Source organism: Mauremys mutica, chromosome 6, assembly GCF_020497125.1.
Source record: "Mauremys mutica isolate MM-2020 ecotype Southern chromosome 6, ASM2049712v1, whole genome shotgun sequence".
NCBI lineage: Eukaryota > Metazoa > Chordata > Testudines > Geoemydidae > Mauremys > Mauremys mutica.
The window spans coordinates 24,910,321-24,929,847 of NC_059077.1; the positions used below are offsets into that span (position 1 = coordinate 24,910,321).

The 19,527-nt window shown below is 45.7% G+C and overlaps 1 protein-coding gene across 1 annotated transcript in view; it reads right to left on the minus strand.

The window, feature by feature from the left end:
• Positions 1-19,527, minus strand: part of CPLANE1 (ciliogenesis and planar polarity effector 1) — a 181,270-nt gene that overhangs the window by 2,858 nt on the left and 158,885 nt on the right. The window contains exons 47-52 of the mRNA XM_045020840.1: positions 19,337-19,502; positions 8,340-8,401; positions 7,706-7,873; positions 5,578-5,699; positions 5,127-5,210; positions 1,611-1,754 (exon numbers count right to left, since the gene is read on the minus strand). Of these exons, the coding sequence (XP_044876775.1) occupies positions 1,611-1,754; positions 5,127-5,210; positions 5,578-5,699; positions 7,706-7,873; positions 8,340-8,401; positions 19,337-19,502 (746 nt within the window). The remainder of the gene's footprint in view (positions 1-1,610; positions 1,755-5,126; positions 5,211-5,577; positions 5,700-7,705; positions 7,874-8,339; positions 8,402-19,336; positions 19,503-19,527) is intronic.

The following is a 19,527-nucleotide window of genomic DNA, read 5'->3' on the forward strand; positions in this document are numbered from 1 at the left end:
AAATACCCATTTATAAAAAAAATATAGGCCCACTAGAGACTCTCCTTTGAATGTAACCCTCTATATTAAACTTCTATGAAAATAGGCCCACGACCCTGGATTTTGGAGGTGTACAGTAATATATTAATAAAAAATGGCTTCTCTGATTCTTTTAGTTACAGCAGCTCAGCAGCATATGGTGCCCTATAGTCCCCTAGATTGTCTAATAATATGCATAAGATATGTTGCTGCAGTTCAGTTTCTTGAAGCAGATGTCATACTTTCCTTGACCTTGGAGTCAAGGACATTGGGGGACAGTCTAGACTCCCAACATGAAGTGATTTTTTGAAGATGCCCTGGCCTCAGTAATTCATGCCTTTGTCATTTCTTGGATGGACTTCAGAAACATGCTATACATGGGCATGAAGCCTTCAGCACTTGGGAAACTCCAACTAGTACACAATGCTGCAGGACATTTCCCCAGCAACACAGGTTACTGTGAGCACATCAAACCTGTCCTCTGCTCTCTAAACTGGCTTGCTACAGAACTCAATCAAGTTCAACCTCTCAGTCCTTATCTTAAAGGAACTCCATGGTTTGGGTCCAGGATATATCTGAAAGACCACTAAAGCTCCAGGATTAACACCATGGTCAACAACTTCACTCTTCTGGCACAACTGAACTCTATGATAAGGAAAAGCTTGAATGTGTGGGAGACAGAACTTTATCAGGGGCTGGTGCAATACTGTGGAATGAGCTCCCTCAAGAACTAAGGGCCATCACAAACCTCACCACCTTCCCTCACAAGGGCAAGGAAATTTCTTTGACGTGCCTCCTTATAAACACCTATCATCATGTACATTTAAAACCCCCCCAAAAACAACCAAAATAAGACACTCCACTGCTTATGCTACTCCTCCTGGGGAGAGGATGAGTGATCGAACAATATGTGACATGTACAGTCACATTGCTTAATGCATGACTGGAAGGCACTCAGACATTATAGTGACATGCACAGTATAAAAAGCTATAGAGAATACAATATGTGCAATACAATGAGAGGCACTTAAACTTTTTAGGCAGTAATCACCAAGCTTCTTATGTTTTCCTGAGGACCTGACAACTGGAATTGGATCTTGCTACTCCAGCTAGTCTGAAATTTCCCAATGTAACATTTTCCCATCAAAACAGAAATGTTTCATGGCAATGTATTGATTCTCATGAAACTCAGAGGAAAATCTGCTTTGTTTCCTGCCCATTCACCTGCCTAACTTGTAGGCAGGCTGTGACATTATGAGGATACTTTCCAAATGTTCTTGGAACCCTTAGTAAAAGCCTTAATTACTTCTAGGATATGATAAGTAGACCTAATTACACAAAAGGAGACTCCAACTGGAGGTCACATAACCCAAAGTCCATAAACAACAATTTTAGAAAAATAGTACCTTCATACAGAAATAGCAAATAGACAGGACAATGAAACAGAGTCACACCACATGAGGCTAGTTCGAGCAAGGTCTCCACTCCACTAAACTACTTAAACGCCACTGATACTAGCATAAACCTGGGTAATGGAAAGGAGACTTAGGCCTCAATATATCCTAAATTTCTATTTCATTCCTTTTCCAAACCTTGTCTGGCCGAATTATGTCTTCCTTTGCTCAAGCCCTGCCTCTGACTTGCATTGCCTTGCAACCATGTTCTCCTCCGGTTAAAATCTGTCAGCATTCCTCTGAGAGTGACTTGGGATGTTTGGTCTTGAGGCCGAATGGCAACTTGGAAAAGAAAAGATTGTTTTTACTAGTTTCACACAACAGAGCAGTTAACGTAAACCAAGCTCAAAAATTACTGCTCAAGACTCTTCTGTGCCATAGAATCATAGAATATCAGGGTTGGAAGGGACCTCAGGAGGTCATCTAGTCCAACCCCCTGCTCAAAACAGGACCAATCCCCAACTAAATCATCTCAGCCAGGGCTTTGTCAAACCTGACCTTAAAAACCTCTAAGGAAGGAGATTCCACCAACTCCCTAGGTAACCCATTCCAGTGCTTCACCATCCTCCTAATGAAAAAGTTTTTCCTAATATCCAACCTAAACCTCCCCCACTGCAACTTGAGACTATTACTCCTTGTTCTGTCATCTGGTATCACTGAGAACAGTCTAGATCCATCCTCTTTGGAACCCCCTTTCAGGTAGTTGAAAGTAGCTATCAAATCCTCCTTCATTCTTCTCTTCTGCAGACTAAACAATCCCAGTTCCCTCAGCCTCTCCTCATAAGTCATGTGCTTCAGCCCCCCAATCATTTTTGTTGCCCTCCGCTGGACTCTTTCCAATTTTTCCACATCCTTCTTGTAGTGTGGGGCCCCAAACTGGACACAGTACTCCAGACGAGGCCTCACCAATGCCAAATAGAGGGGAATGATCACATCCCTCAATCTGCTGGCAATGCTCCTACTTATACAGCCCAAAATGCCATTAGCCTTCTTGGCAACAAGGGCACACTGTCAACTCATATCCAGCTTCTCGTCTACTGTAGGTCCTTTTCTGCAGAACTGCTGCCTAGCCACTCACTCCCTAGTCTGTAGCAGTTCATGAGATTCTTCCGTCGTCAGTGCAGGACTCTGCACTTTCCTTGTTGAACCTCATCAGATTTCTTTTGGCCCAATCCTCTAATTTGTCTAGGTCCCTCTGTATGCTATCCCTACCCTCCAGCATATCTACCACTCCTCCCAGTTTAGTGTCATCTGCAAACTTGCTGAGGGTGCAGTCCACGCCATCCTCCAGATCATTAATGAACCGGCCCCAGGACCAACCCTTGGGGCACTCCACTTGATACCGGCTGCCAACTAGACATGGAGCCATTGATCACTACCCACTGAGCCCGACAACGATGCCAGCTCTCTGTCCACTTCAGAGTCCATTCATCCAGCCCATACTTCTTTAACTTGCTGGCAAGAATACTGTGGGAGATAGTATCAAAGGCTTTGCTAATGTCAAGGAATAACACATCCACTGCTTTCCCCTCATCCACAGACCCTGTTTTCTCATCATAGAAGGCAGTTAGGTTAGTCAGGCATGACTTGCCCTTGGTGAATCCATGCAGATTGTTCCTAATCACTTTCCTCTCCTCTAAGTGCTTCAGAATTGATTCCTTGAGGACCTGCTCCATGATTTTTCCAGGGAGTGAGGTGAGACTGCAGTAGTTCCCCAGATCCTCCTCCTTCCCTTTTTTTTAAAGATGGGCACTACATTTGCCTTTTTCCAGTCATCTGGGACCTCCCTGGATCACCATGAGTTTTCAAAGATAATGGCCAATGGCTCTGTAATCACATCAGCCGACTCTGTTAGCACTCTCAGATGCAGCGCATCTGGCCCCAAGGACTTGTGCTCGTCCAGCTTTTCTAAATAGTCCTGAACCACTTCTTTCTCCACAGAGGGCTGGTCACCTACTCCCCATGCTGTGCTGCCTAGTGCAGTAGTCTGGGAGCTGACCTTGTTCATGAAGACAGAGGCAAAAAAGGGACTGAGTACATTAGCTTTTTCCACATCCTCTGTCACTAGGTTGCCTCTCTCATTCAGTAAGGGGCCCACACTTTCCTTGACTTTCTTCTTGTTGTTAACATACCCGAAGAAACCCTTCTTGTTACTCTTAACATCCCTTGCTAGCTGCAACTCCAACTGATTTGGCCTTCCTGATTTCACTCTTGCAAGCCTGAGCTATATTTTTATACTCCTCCCTGGTCATCTGTCTAATCTTCCACTTCTTGTAAGCTTCTTTTTTTGTGTTTAAGATCAGCAAGGATTTCACTGTTACGCCAAGCTGGTCACCTGCCACATTTATTATTCTTTCTACACATCGGGATGGTTTGTTCCTGCAACATCAATAAGGATTCTTTAAAATACTGCCAGCTCTCCTGGACTCCTTTCCCCCTCATGTTATTCTCCCAGGGGATCCTGCCCATCAGTTCCCTGAGGGAGTCAAAATCTGCTTTTCTGAAGTCCAGGATCCGTATTCTGCTGCTCTCCTTTCTTCCTTGTGTCAGGATCCTGAACTTGACCATCTCATGGTCACTGCCTCCCAGGTTCCCATCCACTTTTGCTTCCCCTACTAATTCTTCCTGGTTTGTAAGCAGCAGGTCAAGAAGAGCTCTGCCCCAAGTTGGTTCCTCCAGCACTTGCACCAGGAAATTGTCCCCTACACTTTCCAAAAACTTCCTGGATTGTCTGGATTCCTTCTCCTGCTTTAAACATTTGGAATTCCAGTCTATTTTAGAATCTAAATTTTGATTAACAATAGCTTTGCAGATGTACCACAGACGCTCTCGAACTCATTTTAATCACTGATACATTAAATAGGAGTGTGTGCCACTGCCACAGCAAATATGGAGGGCTGGAGTCTGGAAACTGGTACACAAGAAAAGAGGCAGAACAATGGGTTCCAAATGCACAGCGACAAACAAATCTGGAATAAGGCATTTTTCTAAAGTTTTGCCATTTTCTGCTAAACAAATGCACAAAAAGTTGAATATTTTCTATGAGTAGTACCCTATGACTGCTTCCACTCTCCTATCACAGTTATATTTATTGTTTGTACTGCAGTACTACCTAGATGACATAATTGAGGGGAAACAGCAGTACAGAGAGGGGAAGGGACTTGCTCAAGGTCACAATGCTAATTTGTAGTAAAGCTGGGAATTGAACCCAGTTTTGAACCTACTTTTCTCCTGTGCTGCCTCCTGTACACTGCTTCATAAATGCTTGAGCTTAACTATTTTCCTGCTATGATTCATAAATTCCATCTCATAGAAATGATGAGATAAACAATGCATTTCAAGGCACTAACTGAACTTTTCAGGCTGTTGAAGGGCATTCAGTCATTGGTAGAACATGTCAAAACATTTAAAAATTCAAAAGTTTTCAGTAAAAGAAGGGGGGAGGGACACTTTCCCCCCATTTTTCAACCATTTCTAGTCTTGAGTACTATGCCATGTAAAAATACCACCTGAAATGTGCAGCAATAATTCAGAAATGCAATAATTTTGTCTTATTGTTTAAATAGTTACATCAGGGTTTTTTAGGTCTTTTAAAACACAGCACTATTAAACTTTTAGCTGAAAAGCACCATTTCTTTGTTCTGTATAGCTTACCTTGCCTAGAATTAACAGGATAATGTCTTGCATTTCTAATCCTCCCTTTGGATATATTCTTCTGTAATACCACAGTGGCAGTTCCTAAAAAAACATGTACAAACCAATTTTACTGCAAGCAGTTTTAGTATTGTGTGCAATAAATATGGGTTCTCAAAAAGGAAGAGAGAGTGTCAAGTAAGTGCCTGCTGCCTGGGTTCCACACTAGCCTTTATTATGGGCTCTGGACAAATTGCACAATCAAGACCTTCATGAATACAGAAAGGAAATGTGAAGCAGTCAAATAACTGACATCCTATTTGAGAGGCTGAAGTCATCATAATGGTGACATTCTCATCTTCAAAGAACAATCCAGATCTTGAGTCTGGGGCCTGCATTATACCATAAGCTTGTTAGCTTCCATGTACAAATGGGAGGGAGGGGGTATTACAAGCAGTATTACAATTCTTACCCCCAGATTGAGCTAAACCCTGAGGTGGAGTGGAATGGGATCTTGCTTGACCAAAGTCAGGTTTGGCAGCAGTTCTGCTCCTTTCAGCTTGACTTGCTGATAGACTTCGACTACCAGGACGACTTATAAAGCAAGAAGAAAAAAATACATATTTACCACTGCTAGCAACATACAATTATATTAATACAAATGTACTGCAATAAAAACAGACTATGTTTGAAACAATAATATCTAGGGGAGGATATTTAATAATTTGTAACATTAAATGAAATACCATTATTTCCTACAAGGCAATAAGCAGTGAAGTACAAAACAAAGAAGAGTTATCTTGGTTATCTAAGCCACTTCTGTGAAAGTCTTTCTTTCTAGAAAAGGAGAAGGGGTATAAATTCAGGAGGCTCTACATGTAAGCAGGGTCTGCATGAGCTCTCCCCTGACAGTTACAGATGAGCTGGGGAAGAAAACTTCTGGAACCGACCTTGTTTGCATAGACAGACACACCCACTCTGCCTATGTGCGCAGCATCGTGGGGCTGCTTTGCCCAAAAGATCACTTTTGGCTGGTGTTGGATCACAAATCATTCTGTTATTGAGTGCAGTGGTAATAAAGTGTTGTTATCCTTGTTGTGTGAATCAAGGATAGCAGAACTGTGCTTGGCATACCCTGATTGAGGGACTCACCCTCAACTGAACTGCACTCGCTATGCAAGGGACTAGGGGGCCAAAGCCCAGTGGAGTTGAGAGATGGTGGGGACGGGTGTTTGTTCCTGGTGGTGTAAGTGCTATCTAAGAATCCTAACCATCATTTGACTGGCCTCCCTCTCCACTGTATATGACAGAGCTGATTATTTTGTTGTGTATCAGTAGAGCTGAAAACACTAATAACCAGGCCTAAACATTTGACCTGTGATGAGACAGCATCTTTGGTGAAAGCAATTGCCTAGCCTGCACTGGCAATGAGACTCCCCCACTGAGAACAGAAAGCTGTGTTAAGTGGTGGGACCTCAAGACATCCTAGAGGGAGCGGTGGAGCAATGAGCGGCTGGCAGCACAAGCGGAGCAGCCAGTCAGGCAGCCAGTGCAGCTAATGGAGTGACCAGCTGAGCAGCCAGGGAGCAAGGAAAATGCCTTCCTTCCCGCCACCCCCCACCGGGTGGGAGGTGAACTCATGTGAATGCACCTCTGGGTATTCACTGACCAAGGACAACAACTGTGAGTGGGGTGCAATGGAAAGAGAAGTGAGGGGCATGTTAAAGGAACATTTAGTTGTTGGACTTAAGAACCAGAGGCAAAAGACACTGCCCAACCTACTCGGGGGAAGGTGTTTTACTCGTTTTTTTTGCTTATGAATCCTGCTTGCAGCATTTTCCTAAGTTAATGACGGGTTTCTTGTCCCCTTTTTATTAAAATTTTCTTTTCTACACTCAGACACTGTGCTTGCAAGAGGGGAAGTATTGCCTCTTAGAGGCATCCAGGGGGTGATACGTAATTTTCCCAGATTACTGGATGGAGGCTCAAGCCAGTTCTGTGTTGTATTGCTGAAAAGGAACCCCTAGATATTGAATCCAACCTTGTTGCCACCAATTCCACATGGCAGAAGTATTACACATGCAACTACAAGTAGGATCAGGTAAGTTGTTCAACTTTTACTAGTCTAGGACTTTTAAAAAAAATGGTGGATTGTTACCAGATGTTACAGGGCTTATGGACTCTCATGAGCCACCAGATTCTCAGCTGTGCTTGGTATCTCCTGGATGCAGGTAAGTTGGGGTGGATTTGAAGGAGCTGATTGCAGCTCTGATTCTGGGGCCGGTTATCTGGCTATGGTCTCCAAGGGGTAATCCACAAGCCATGCCGGAACAACAGCATTCAATGCCTTGTTCTCTGGTGCTTGCCGGGGGATGGTGTAGGAGCTAGCTATACTAGCTGTGTGCTAGCTGGAGACTTCCACACACCAGGAGAAGCATCAGCTAGAGAGATCCAGCCCTTTTGCCCACTGCCATTACATTTAACTCATTTGAATTTAACCCATGTCACACAGGATTCAAGGTGGTCATCTCAACTAGCAAATCTGATGTGCATTTGGGAGGCCTGTACACCAAAGTATGTTTGAATTGTAAATATGTTACCCTCTCAGAGATGTGAGGTGCTGCTTTCTGAAATCTCGAGGGGATCTCATTGTTTTGGACAACGGTCTAAGTTCACTTGCAGGAAGCTGCACTGTCTCAGATAACATCTCGTTCATTAGGGAAAGCGCTTGTGAGACTCTAAGATTATGATGCTCAGACAACAGGGCTCTTTGGAGAAAAAGAGTAAGGCAAAAGTTACACATTAGTTCATGATATCATTCAGTGAAAGTTATTTATTTTAACTTGAGCTGTTTTATGGATTCCTCAGTTCACTTTTGTAACATCCTTTTACGATGGTTACTGAAAAACTTTCTGCAATCACTGAACTCAGTTGCAGAAAGCTAAAGTATGTTACAATAAACAGCTTCAATAGAATGAATCAAAACATTACATTAAAAATTGTTAATAGAATACAAAAATATAGACCAGAAAAAGTTAAATATTCAACTTTCTCCCAAAGACAATTTAATGAGAATTCTGACACAAACTGTTGGTGATTTTTACATCAAAAGTTATTAATATCTGAAACTCCAGAGTTAAGACAGACATAAATAGCTAGGCACTGAGACTGGGGCAGAATGGTTAGATGTAAAAGTATATAAGAACTCCCAAAATGACACTCTCTGTAACTTACTTATCTTTTTCATCTTTCTTTTTCTGGCTCAATTTGATTTCCTTTGCAGAGACACCAAATTGCTATAAAAGAAAATGAAAACAAGCATTTAACTTGCTTTTTAGTTCATCTTCTAAAAATCTTTGAACATACCTATGAACATAAGAAGAGCCATACTGGGTGAGACAAAGGGTCGATCTAGCACATGACAGTGGCCAATGCCAGAAGTTTCAGAGGGAATGAACGGGGCAATTTGGAGTGATCCATCCCCTGTTGTCCAGTCCCATTTTCTAGCAGTTGAAAGTTTACAGACATCTGGTGCATGGTGTTACATCTCTGACTATCTTGGCTAATAGCCATTGATGGACCTATCCTTCATGAACTTATCTAATTCTTTTTTGAACCTACTTATATTTTTGGCCTTCAGAACATGTGTTGTGTGAAGAAGTACTTCCTTTTGTTTGTTTTAAACCTGCTGCCTATTAATAGCTAATAGCTTTTGTTTTAAAAATTATTTAATATTCCAAATATACCCACAAACATTGTGAACAGTATTAAATGTGAATTCTTCTTTGAGTATGTGCTCATGTCTATTCCATGCTGGTCTCTGATGTCAAGACACCGGTCTCCATCTGCCCAGCACTGGTATTCCGGAGTCAGTCTCCAGAGAAAGGACGCCAGTCACAGTACCCTCGACGTCTTTCCCCAGCACCTCAGGACTGCTCCCCGGCCTCACCATAGCCGGCAGGAGAAAGACAACGGCTCCTCCTTGGCCTTTAGACATGGAGTCATCTTCTTCAAGCTCCGGAGGTGAGTCAGCTCCCCCACAAAAGAGGCGATGTCATCCTGCTTATGCACCGGATTTCAGTGCAGGGCTATCTATGGGAGTTTGGCCTCCAGGGCAGTGGGCACTTCAATGGCAATATTGGAACCCGGGACGGGGGGGAGAGGGAGGGAAGGGGGTTCACAGCATTACCCGGGCCATTCTCTCAGCCACTGTCATCTGTGGTCTCCCAAAGGTGGGCTGCAGCCCTACCTAAGTAGGTTCTAGAGGCTGACTCAGGCTCCGACCATGGCTCTGAATCCTCGGCAGTACCCCCAGTAGAGACCACCCCCAGAGAGGTGGAAGATCCAGTCCCTCCAGTAGTGGTGGCATTCTCCTCATCATCCCCAGATGAGGTGGTTATGGGCCCCATGATTCCACTGCCTCCAGGTGACTTTAGTGCTCACCAGGAGCTACTTAAAAGATTTGCTGCCAACCTGGGACTGGAGGCAGAGAAACTGAAGGAGCCCATGAACAGCCTATTTGATATTTTGAATGCAAAGTGGCCATGCCAGTAAATGATGGGGTGGTAAAGTTGGTGAAGGCACTTTGGCAGACCCCATTGTCTCTGCCCCCAATATCCAAAAGGGCGGAGGAAAAAGTACTATGTTCCGAACAAGGGATTTGAGTACATGTATTCTCACCCTCCCCTGAGGTCCTTGGTGGTTTCCGTGGCTAATGAGCGGGACATACAGGGCCAGACAAGCGCCACACCCAAAAATAAAGATGTTAAGCAGCTCAATGTTAAGCTGCTAGGGAGATACGAATTTAACATTTGAGACTCAATGACACAATTTAAGGATTCCCTGCCTCAGGAGTCAAGGCAAGAGTTTCTGGTCATCATAGACAAAGGGAAGGCGGGGGTCAGGACCTCTCTCCAGGCCGCCTTAGATGCGACAGACTCAGCAGCCAGGACAATGGTGTCAGCAGTAGCGATGAGACGCAGCTCGTGGTTGCAATCTTTGGGGCTCTCTCATGAGATTCAGCAGTTGGTATAAGATCTCCCTTTTGAGGGAGCTACACTGTTTTCTGAGCAGACCACAAACTGCATGTCCTCAAGGACTCAAGGTCTACACTACGATCCTTAGGCCTTTATATACCTTCAGCCTTGAGGAAACACTTCATACCACAGCCACTGCCCAGGTTCTCGGGGGCCCTCCCAACATGAGCCCTACAGGAGGAAAGGAAAAGGTTACAGACACCATCAGGGTCAATCTTCTTCCTCCACATCCCAGCAGGACACTAGCCAGTTCATGAGTGGGAACAGGCAGTCATTATTCCGGATCCATTGTCTCCTTTATTTTCAGACCAGCTTTCGCCCTACCTACCTGCATGGTCATCAATCACATCGGACCGGTGGGTACTCAGTACCATAGCAAAGGGGTATACTCTTCAGTTTCTGTCTATCCCTCCATCTCACCCCCACTCCCTGTCCCTTTTCAGGGACCCTTCTTACAAGCAACTTCTCATCCAAGAGGTGCAAACCCTCCTGTGGGCAGGGGCTGAGGAAATAGTTCCTTCAGAACTGAGAGGGAAGGGGTTTTCCTTTAATTCCCAAGGCAAAAGGGGGCCTTTGTCCCATCCTAGACCTGCAACACCTCAACAAATATCTCAAGAAGCTGAGGTTCCAAATGGTCTCCATGGTCTACATCAATCCCTCCCTGAATCCAGGGAACTGGTACACCACACCCTTGATTTGAAAGATGCGTATTTCCACATCTTCATTTTCCGTGGACACAGGAGATTACTCAGATTTGTGATGGGCCAGAGTCATTACCAATTTACAGCGCTTCCCTTTGGCCTATTGAGTTTTCACGAAGTGCATGGCAGCAGTTGCAGCCTATCTCAGACACTGAGGTACACAGATTTACCCACACCTAGATGATTGGTTGATAAAAGACCGAATGCGGGCTCAGGTTCAGCACAGTATCAACGTCATACAAGCCACCTGTCAGGCTTTGGGACTCTTAATAAAGGAACAAAAGTCAACGTTAGTGCAGGTGCAGAAAATAGAATTTATAGGCAGTATTCAATGCATCTCAGGCCCAGGCCTTCCTTCTGGAGACCAAGTTCACAGCTATGGCAGACCTAATCACCCAGGTCTCAGCTAGCCCACTGACGACCACCCATGCGTCTCTACAGCTTCTAAGTCACATGGTGGCATGTACCCATGTCGTGCAGTACGCTTGACTACACCTCAAGCCACTTCAAATGTGGCTTACATCGGTCTACTCCCTCAGAAGACATTGTTTAGACTTGATTCTAACCATTCCATCACCAGTTCTGGCATCCCTGATGTGGTGGTTAGATTCAGACTCAATGCTGACCTGGGTACCCTTTGCAACCCCACAGCTCATGATGACTTTGGCATCGGATCAGAGGCGTGGTGCCCACATTGGCAACATCAAGATCAAAGGTCTCTGGTCACAGGGAGAGCTATCAAAGCATATAAATGTAAAAGAACTCAGGGCAATATGCTTGGCCTGCGAGGCGTTCCTTCCACAACTCTGCAAGTCAATGCGGGTCTCAACGAATAACACAGCGGCAGTTTTTTATGTCAATGAGCAAGGAGGAGCTCACTCTGGGATCTTTTTCCAGGAAGCCTCAGACTCTGGGAGTTTGGCATGAAGCAGTCCATTCACCTGGAAGCATCGCATCTTAGAATGAGTTAGCAGATTGCCTCAGCAGGTCCTTTTCCTCTAACCACGAGTAATCTCTCCACCTGGAGGTCGCTGGCCTTATCTTCCAGAGGTGGGTGACTGCTCAGGTGGACCTGTTCGCCACTGCAGAGAGCAGGAAATGCCATTGGTTTTGTTTGAGGCTCGGTCAAGGCAAGGGCTCCCTGTCTGATGCCTTCCTGCTATCACGGAACAACAACCTGCTATACGCCTTCTCTCTGATTCTCCTGATTAACAAGGTCCTCCTGAAGATCAAAGGAGACAAGGCGAGAGTTATTGTAATCGCTCCAGCATGGCCACGTCAACATTGGTTCTGCATGCTTCTAGATCTTGCAGTTGAAGCCCCGTGGATGCGTCCACTCAGGTTGGACCTAATCCCACAAGATTGTGGACAGCTTCTTCATCCAAACCTCGCCTCCCTGAACCTGACAGCAAGGGTGCTGCATTGTTACATCTGGACAAGAGGGCCTGCTCGGAACAAATCCAACCAGTCTTGCTCTACCCTCTACCAGAGCTACCTATCTGGCCAAGTGGAAATGTTTCTCTTGTTGGGCAGCCGAGCGGAGCCTTTGCCTGACTCAAGCTTCTCTGCAGTCAATCTTAGACTATTTACTTGGTCTGAAGCACCAAAATCTATCATTATCATCACTCAAGGTCTACTTGGCAGCCATCTCAGCATTCCACCCTCCGATCCAAGGCAGATCAGTCTTCACTGATTGGGTATCAAGAAAGTTCTTCAAAAGGTTGGAAAGGCTCTACCCATAAGTTTGCAACCCAATTCTTCCTTGGAACTTAAACTTGGTCTTATCCAGACTCACAGGCCTCCCTTTTGAGTCCATGGTGTCTTGCTCCCTGCTGACCCTCTCATAGAAGGTCACCTTCCTAGTGGCAATTACTTCTGCCAGAAGGGTTTCAGAACTTCAAGCCTTGACTTCAGGTCCTCCTTATCCTTCTCCTCCCCATCCCAAAGATAAGGTCCAGCTGCGCCCTCACCAGCCTTCCTGCCAAAGGTGGCGTCGCAATTTCATATCAACCAAGACATCTTTCTGCCTGTGTTCTTCCCAAGGCCACACAGTATGGATGAAGAGAGTGTCTTCATTCTTTGGTATTAGAAGGGCCCTGGACTTTTATATTGACAGGACTAAGCCCTTCTGCAAGTCAACACAACTTTTCGGGCTATAGCAGATAGAATGAAAGGGCTCCTTATGTCATCCCAGAGAATCTCATCCTGGATCACAGCCTGCATCCTGACTTGCTATGAGCAGGCAAAGGTACCACCCCCAGCTGCAGTAAAGGCCCATTCTACAAGAGCACAAGCATTCTCAGCAGCATTCCTTGCTCAGGTACTGACTCAGGACTGCAACGTGGTCATCAATTCATATCTTCCTGGCCCACTGTGCAATTACCCAATGGGCTCAGGACGATGCCAGTTTTGGAAGAGCTGTGTTGCAATTGGCACATCTGTGAACTCCTGGCCCACCTCCAAAGGCACTGCTTGTGAGTCACCAGACAAGTAATGGATATGAGCAAGCACTCGAAGAAGAAAAAACAGTTACTAAGCTTCCCTAAGCCTTCGATATGTGTTGCTCATGTCCATTGCATGACCTGCCCTCCTACTCCACTGTCGGAGTTGATGACAAGAAGGAATTGGAAGGGCACGGGGCCAGCGGCATCATGGCGCATGAGCACAGGCCTCCAGAGGGCACTGGAACCGGCCCTATGGATACCATTGGGGGGAAAATCTCTGTCAATTATACATGCAGCGCGCACACACCTGACATGGAATGGACATGAGCAACACCTCTTGAAGAACAACAGTTATGGAAGGTTAGTAACCATTTTTTTTACTAAGCAATTGTGTTGTACTCTCTCTTTGAAGCTGACTGGAATCTGTTACTAATATTTACATTCAGGTTTTTGCATTTAATAGTCATGTGTTTAACTCTGTGTAATGGTTTCCAAAAAGCCCTGAGAAGACAACTCTGGCCTGGTCTTCAGCAAAGAGTTAAACTGCGGTGCAGAAATGGTAGTCATATGTAATCACTCACTATACCTGTCCACTAGTTTAATTGTTTTTCCACTCTTTTCTTCCTCTTGCTACCCACAGGCAGATGGGCAGATGAAGCGAGCATTAGGCCATAACTGTTCTAATAATTTAAAGATTAAAAATCTTGGGCCAGATTCTAAAGTGGCAGAAAATAAAGTCAATGGAGCTGTCATAAACAGATAGTTAAGGGTTAAGGTCTCTTTTACCTGTAAAGGGTTAACAAGCTCAGTAAACCTGACGGACACCTGACCAGAGGACCAATCAATGGACAAGATAATTTCAAATCTCTGTGGAGGGAAGTCTTTGTTTGTGTTCTTTGTTTTGGGGGCTGTTCTCTCTTGGGATTAAGAGAGGCCAGACGTACATCCAGGCTCTCCAAGCTTCCTGAAATATTTCCTTCTATTCAGTATACTGAGTATTAGCAAGGCGGATTCGTTTTGTGATTAATTTCTGTATTTGCAAATGTGTGTTTGCTGGAGAAATATCTTTATTTCTGTTTGCTGTTACTTTTGATTATTCTGAGAAAGGGGAGGGGGAGTCCCTCTAGGTTTATAAGCTAGACCCTGTCATATTCTTAGACAGTACCCATGGCAAATGTTACAGAACACCATTGTGGGTAAGGGATTATATAGCTACTGCCAGTGGCTGTAAACAAAAGAAATGATGTTAACAGTTAGCCAGTGAGAAACCATAGTATTTCCATTATTATACAAACAGGTCTTAAAGTCATTGCCTTTCTTCCTGATGTGTTAAAAGCAATTACATTGGTTAATAAAATTCAAAGACAAGTTATGTTTTTCCTATTCACAAAGTGTAACGGACAGATCCTCTTTAGAATGCTGGGTGATATAGTCTTACCATTATTTCTCCAGCTATTTTTCTAAGTGGCTGCTGCTGCTCGGAGAAACCTTGGCTCTGTGTAGCTGAAGAGCCGAGCGTCCTTTGCCCGAGCGCTACCTTCCCCTGGTTTGCCGCGCAGCCCCCATACCTCCAGCCCATGCGCCCCTGGGCGGGCGCTTTCCCTGCACAGCAGCCGGAGCCCGAGGGGGCGGGAAGTTGCTTCCCCACAGTGAAGAGCGGTGGGAAAGTTGGTGCCCTGGGAGGAGGCGCCCGCCGCCTCTGTGCCCCCGCAGATCGCCGCAGTTGTAAGTTGCAGCCTTTCGGGGTCCCCTTATGCCTCCCTATTTTCTCGGACATGTTCGGCTTTTTGGAAATTCCTCCCAGACAGGGATTTGAGAAACAAAAAGCCAGACATGTCCGGGAAAATACCAACATATGGTAACCCTTACAACTGGTTCTAAACTTAACAACCAGTTCCTGCGAACCGGTGCGAACCAGCTACAGCTCACCACTGCCTGCAACTCCCATACTCATCATTTGTATATGATTATGATATTTCATACAAGGCATGAAAGGTCCTGATCTGCTGAAACTCAGTGTTCTTTCAAAATATCAGAGGGGTAGCCGTGTTAGTCTGGTTCTGTAGAATGCATCCGAAGAAGTGGGTATTCACCCACGAAAGCTCATGCTGCAAAACGTCTGTTAGTCTATAAGGTGCCACAGGATTCTTTGCTGCTTTCAAAATATGTGTATCATAATTGTATATGGAATTAGGATATTCTGCTATATGGTTATTATCGAAATATGCTGTGTGTCCAGGAGACGCCTACGGCTAGTTGTCCAGTGGCAACAAAGGAGGTGGCTCACACTGAAATGGGTGTTAAGTGACCATCATGAACCATTGACCAGAAGGGGAATTATAAACAAGATATTTACAATTCTGTAAGACAGCAGTTCTCAACAGGTGCTCCGCAGCCCCCTGGCTAAAACCCAGAGCCTGAGCCTCAGCACCTCCCGCAGGGCTGAAACCAGGACCGTGGGGTTGAAGCCCCACTCCCCAGTGCAAAGCCCCGATCCTCGGCGCCCCACGCAGGGTTGAACCCAGAAGCAGCAGGGCTGAATTCCAGAGTCCCAGTGCTCTCCACAAGGCAGAAGCCCTGAGTTCATGGGCAGAGGTGGGAGGACACAGGGGGTCCCCCCCAGAATTATAGTGCAAGAGAAGGGCAGTCCCGGGGCAGCTCCTCCCCCCAACCCCGTTCCACCTCCTCCTCTCCTCTCATCTGGCCATGTTGGAGGCAGGAAGCCAGAGCTGGGCACACTGAGGGCAGCTGGTGCCATGGAGTAGGACGCCATGGCGTTCTCTCGTCTCCTGCTGCTGCTGGTGCGGGGGGTTGAAGCTGCTCCTCAGCACCCAGCCCCCTTTGCTCACACAACCTGTAAGAGCTGTCTGGGTGGGGGGCCCAGCTCTGTGCCTGGCAGAGCCCTCAGGGAACAGGGACTGCAGGGAAGCCCTCCCGGCATGCAGCCCCTAGCTACCCCCCCGCCTGCACCCTGAGCTTCCCCACCACCCACACACAGCCCCTAACTACCTCCCTCCCTGCTTCCTGAGCTACCTCCTGCCCACACGCAGCCCCTAATTACCCCCCCCTGCTCCCTGAGCTACCTCCCTGCCCACACGCAGCCCCTAATTACCCCCCTCCCTGCTCCCTGAGCTACCCCACTGCCTGCACACAGCCCCTAGCTACCCCTCTCCCTGATCGCTGAGCTACCCCACTGCCTGCACACTGCCCCTAGCTACCCCCCTTCCTGATCGCTGAGCTACCCCACTGCCTGCACACAACCCCTAGCTACCCCACTCCCTGCACCCTGAGCTACCCCACTGCCTGCACACAGCCCCTAGCTACCTCTCTCCCTGCACCCTGAGCTGTTTTCAAACTTTTTGAGCTGAGCCCCCTACCTTTCAGTTATAATTTTTGGTTGCCCCGCCCCTACAACCCAGACAGGTGGGTGGCCTGCTGAGGTGAGTCAGGGGTTAGAGGTGCTACTCCCTCCCTGGACACTGCCGTGCGGAGCTGGCTTGAGCCCTGCTGGCCCCTGCCCACCCAAAATAGAAATCTAACTGCACCTATGCCTGAGCCCACCCCAGCTCCCAACCCAGAGCCCCAAGTCCATCCATCCCACGCCTCGGGCCCTGCAGTTTTTATAGCATGTTGTGTGGGGCCTCAGAAAGAAAAAGGTTGAGAACCCCTGCTGTAAGAGACAGTTGCACACTCATCACACAATGAGGACTGCTTAACTCTATGATTCAGTTGTGCAAGCACCATACAATGAGGACTGCTCAACTCTGTATCTCAACAATGTCCACCAGGACATGTCTGGGCCAGTATCTTCCATGGGACATGAATTGAGAGTAGAAGGGACAGCGGCATCATGAGACCACCTCTCTCCTCCCCCACCTATGCTGAAGGCAAAAAGAACGCTGGGAAGACAAAAACTTTGAATTGAAGAAACTGGTCCCAAGCTGAGAAGGAAATTCAGCCTGTATATTAACAACTGTAACCTACCTTCAACATCCAGTGGGGTGAGAAAAGCTGTTTGAGTCAAATCTTGCTTAGTCTGAAAGTTTAGGATTTAGAATGCATTTACTTTTTATTTTCTTAGGTAACTATCTCTGACCTTTATGCCTAACACTTACAATTTATCTTTCTGTAGTTAATAAACTTACTTTAATGTTTTATCCTTAACAGTGAGTTTGTCCAAAGTGCTTGGGGAATCTGCTCAGATTACAAGGGCTGGTGCATGTCCACCATCCTTTGATGAAGTGACGAACTAATTAATATGAGTTTGCATTGTTCAAGAGAAGGTCTTGAGCAGTGTAAGATGGTACATTTCTCGGGTGCTAGGGGGATTTGCTGGTGTTTCCCAGTGTATGGTTCCTAAGTGGCTCAGAGAGCATTCATGTAATTTTGCTGGGTGTGTCCTTGCATGCAGTGGACTGAGTGATCACGGCCCATGGAAAGGTTTGCTGCTTGTCACTAGCAAAGCATCGTGAAAGACAACCCAAGCTGGAGAGTTAAGGGGGCACAGCAGTCCCGCAGTTTCAGGTTGTACCCTGGGAATCCTATTACAGTTTTCCAGCAGTAAACAAATTCATATGAAAGCATCTTAGTGTGGCTGTAATGCCAAAATTCTCCCTCTGCCCTACAAGATCAGAGCTCAGTGGTTTGAGCATTGGCATGCTAAACCCAGGGTTGTGAGTTCAATCCTTGAGGAGGCCACTTAGGGATCTGGGGCAAAAATTGGTCCTGCTAGTGAAGGCAGGGGGCTGGACTCGATGACCTTTCAAGGTCCCTTCCAGTTCTAGGAGATTGGTATATCTCCAATTATTACCTTTTAGGGTGCCGGGCAGATACTGGTGGGGCTTGTAAAAGCCAGTGAAATGGAGATTGGCGATCCAGAGAAAAGCCCTGGCCCTAATTCTTAGATCCCCAGCCAGTTGAGTTGAAGGAATCTCCCTCTTCTGTCGTCTCTGGCTACTAGTGGTTTCCAGGGTAATTTCTCTAAAGTGAATGTTGAAGCCCCTGTGAATAATGCCTAATACCCTTGTATCTGACCCTTCTCTTGTAACCAGGCCTCTCTTGTAACCAGTCCTTGTAACCGGGGGCCATAAGAGATACAGGCCTCGTTTCCTTTTGATAGAAATTATCTTTGAGGCTAGCTATTCATTCTGAAGTAAATCTTGTAGGTTTTATACTGCTTGTGGTTGGGGACCTGGAATCTTTTGGTTTCTGCCAGTAGGGAGCCAAGAACCCGGATTCTGAATGTACTGAGCACTTATGAATTCAAACTGAACAGTGAGTTGTCTGAGTCTGTGACACACCCCTTCATCTTTTGATGGGAAAGGTTCCTTCTAACACATGCCAGTCATCCAGTTTCTACTGAACTTCTGTGTAAAACTGAATGTAGCCATGCATGTCTGAATGCATCACTGTCAAGGACAGTTTCCATTATTGCCATATTACCACCATTTAAAGGATGTCAACATCTGACTGGCCTCACACATAAGAGCTCAGATTTTTAAATCAGTCCTGTTTCCCTTTGATGGCAGAATTAATAAAGGTTCAGGCCTTCTTAACAACAAACGTTTACTGCTCTTGAAAGACAGGTATCTCCTAATGAAAGAAGAAAGAAACTTGTCATCTAAAGATATCAGAGACTCTTCCATTGTAGTCAGGGGGTGACATATCGTGAGAATAACCCATTTGCCTCTGACCTTAGTCACCAACAACAAGGAAGAGTGAGAGGAACAGTTAGAAACATCCTATTGTTTACTAGTTTCAACTACCTACCTACCACCCTTGACACAACTAGGGTGGTATTCAATTCTCAAATCATCATCATCTTTCTCAAAATTCAACAGTCCAAAAACCTAAATGTAGGAAATTTTGTAAACACACAGTTATCCAATGAGTTTTCCAAATAATCACTGATTAACAACCATCACACTCCAGACTTACATTACCCAACTCAGCCTTAGTTTATACCAATCCATGAAAAGAAATTCATATTTTTTGCCACACTAACTTATATTAAAGCAACAGTGACTATTCCAGACACCCAGTAATCTTACCGTATCATTTCTCAAATTAAATGGATTATATTCTCTTTTTCTTTGTTCATCCAGTTTTTTAAGATATTCTGCCAGTCTTTCCTTTCTTTTTCTTTTCATCCATGCTTGTATCTCTTTTCTCTCTCTTTCTGTTTTTGGAGACTGTCCAGCTGCAGTATCATGGATTCTGAAGACAGGTATAAGCGTGAAAC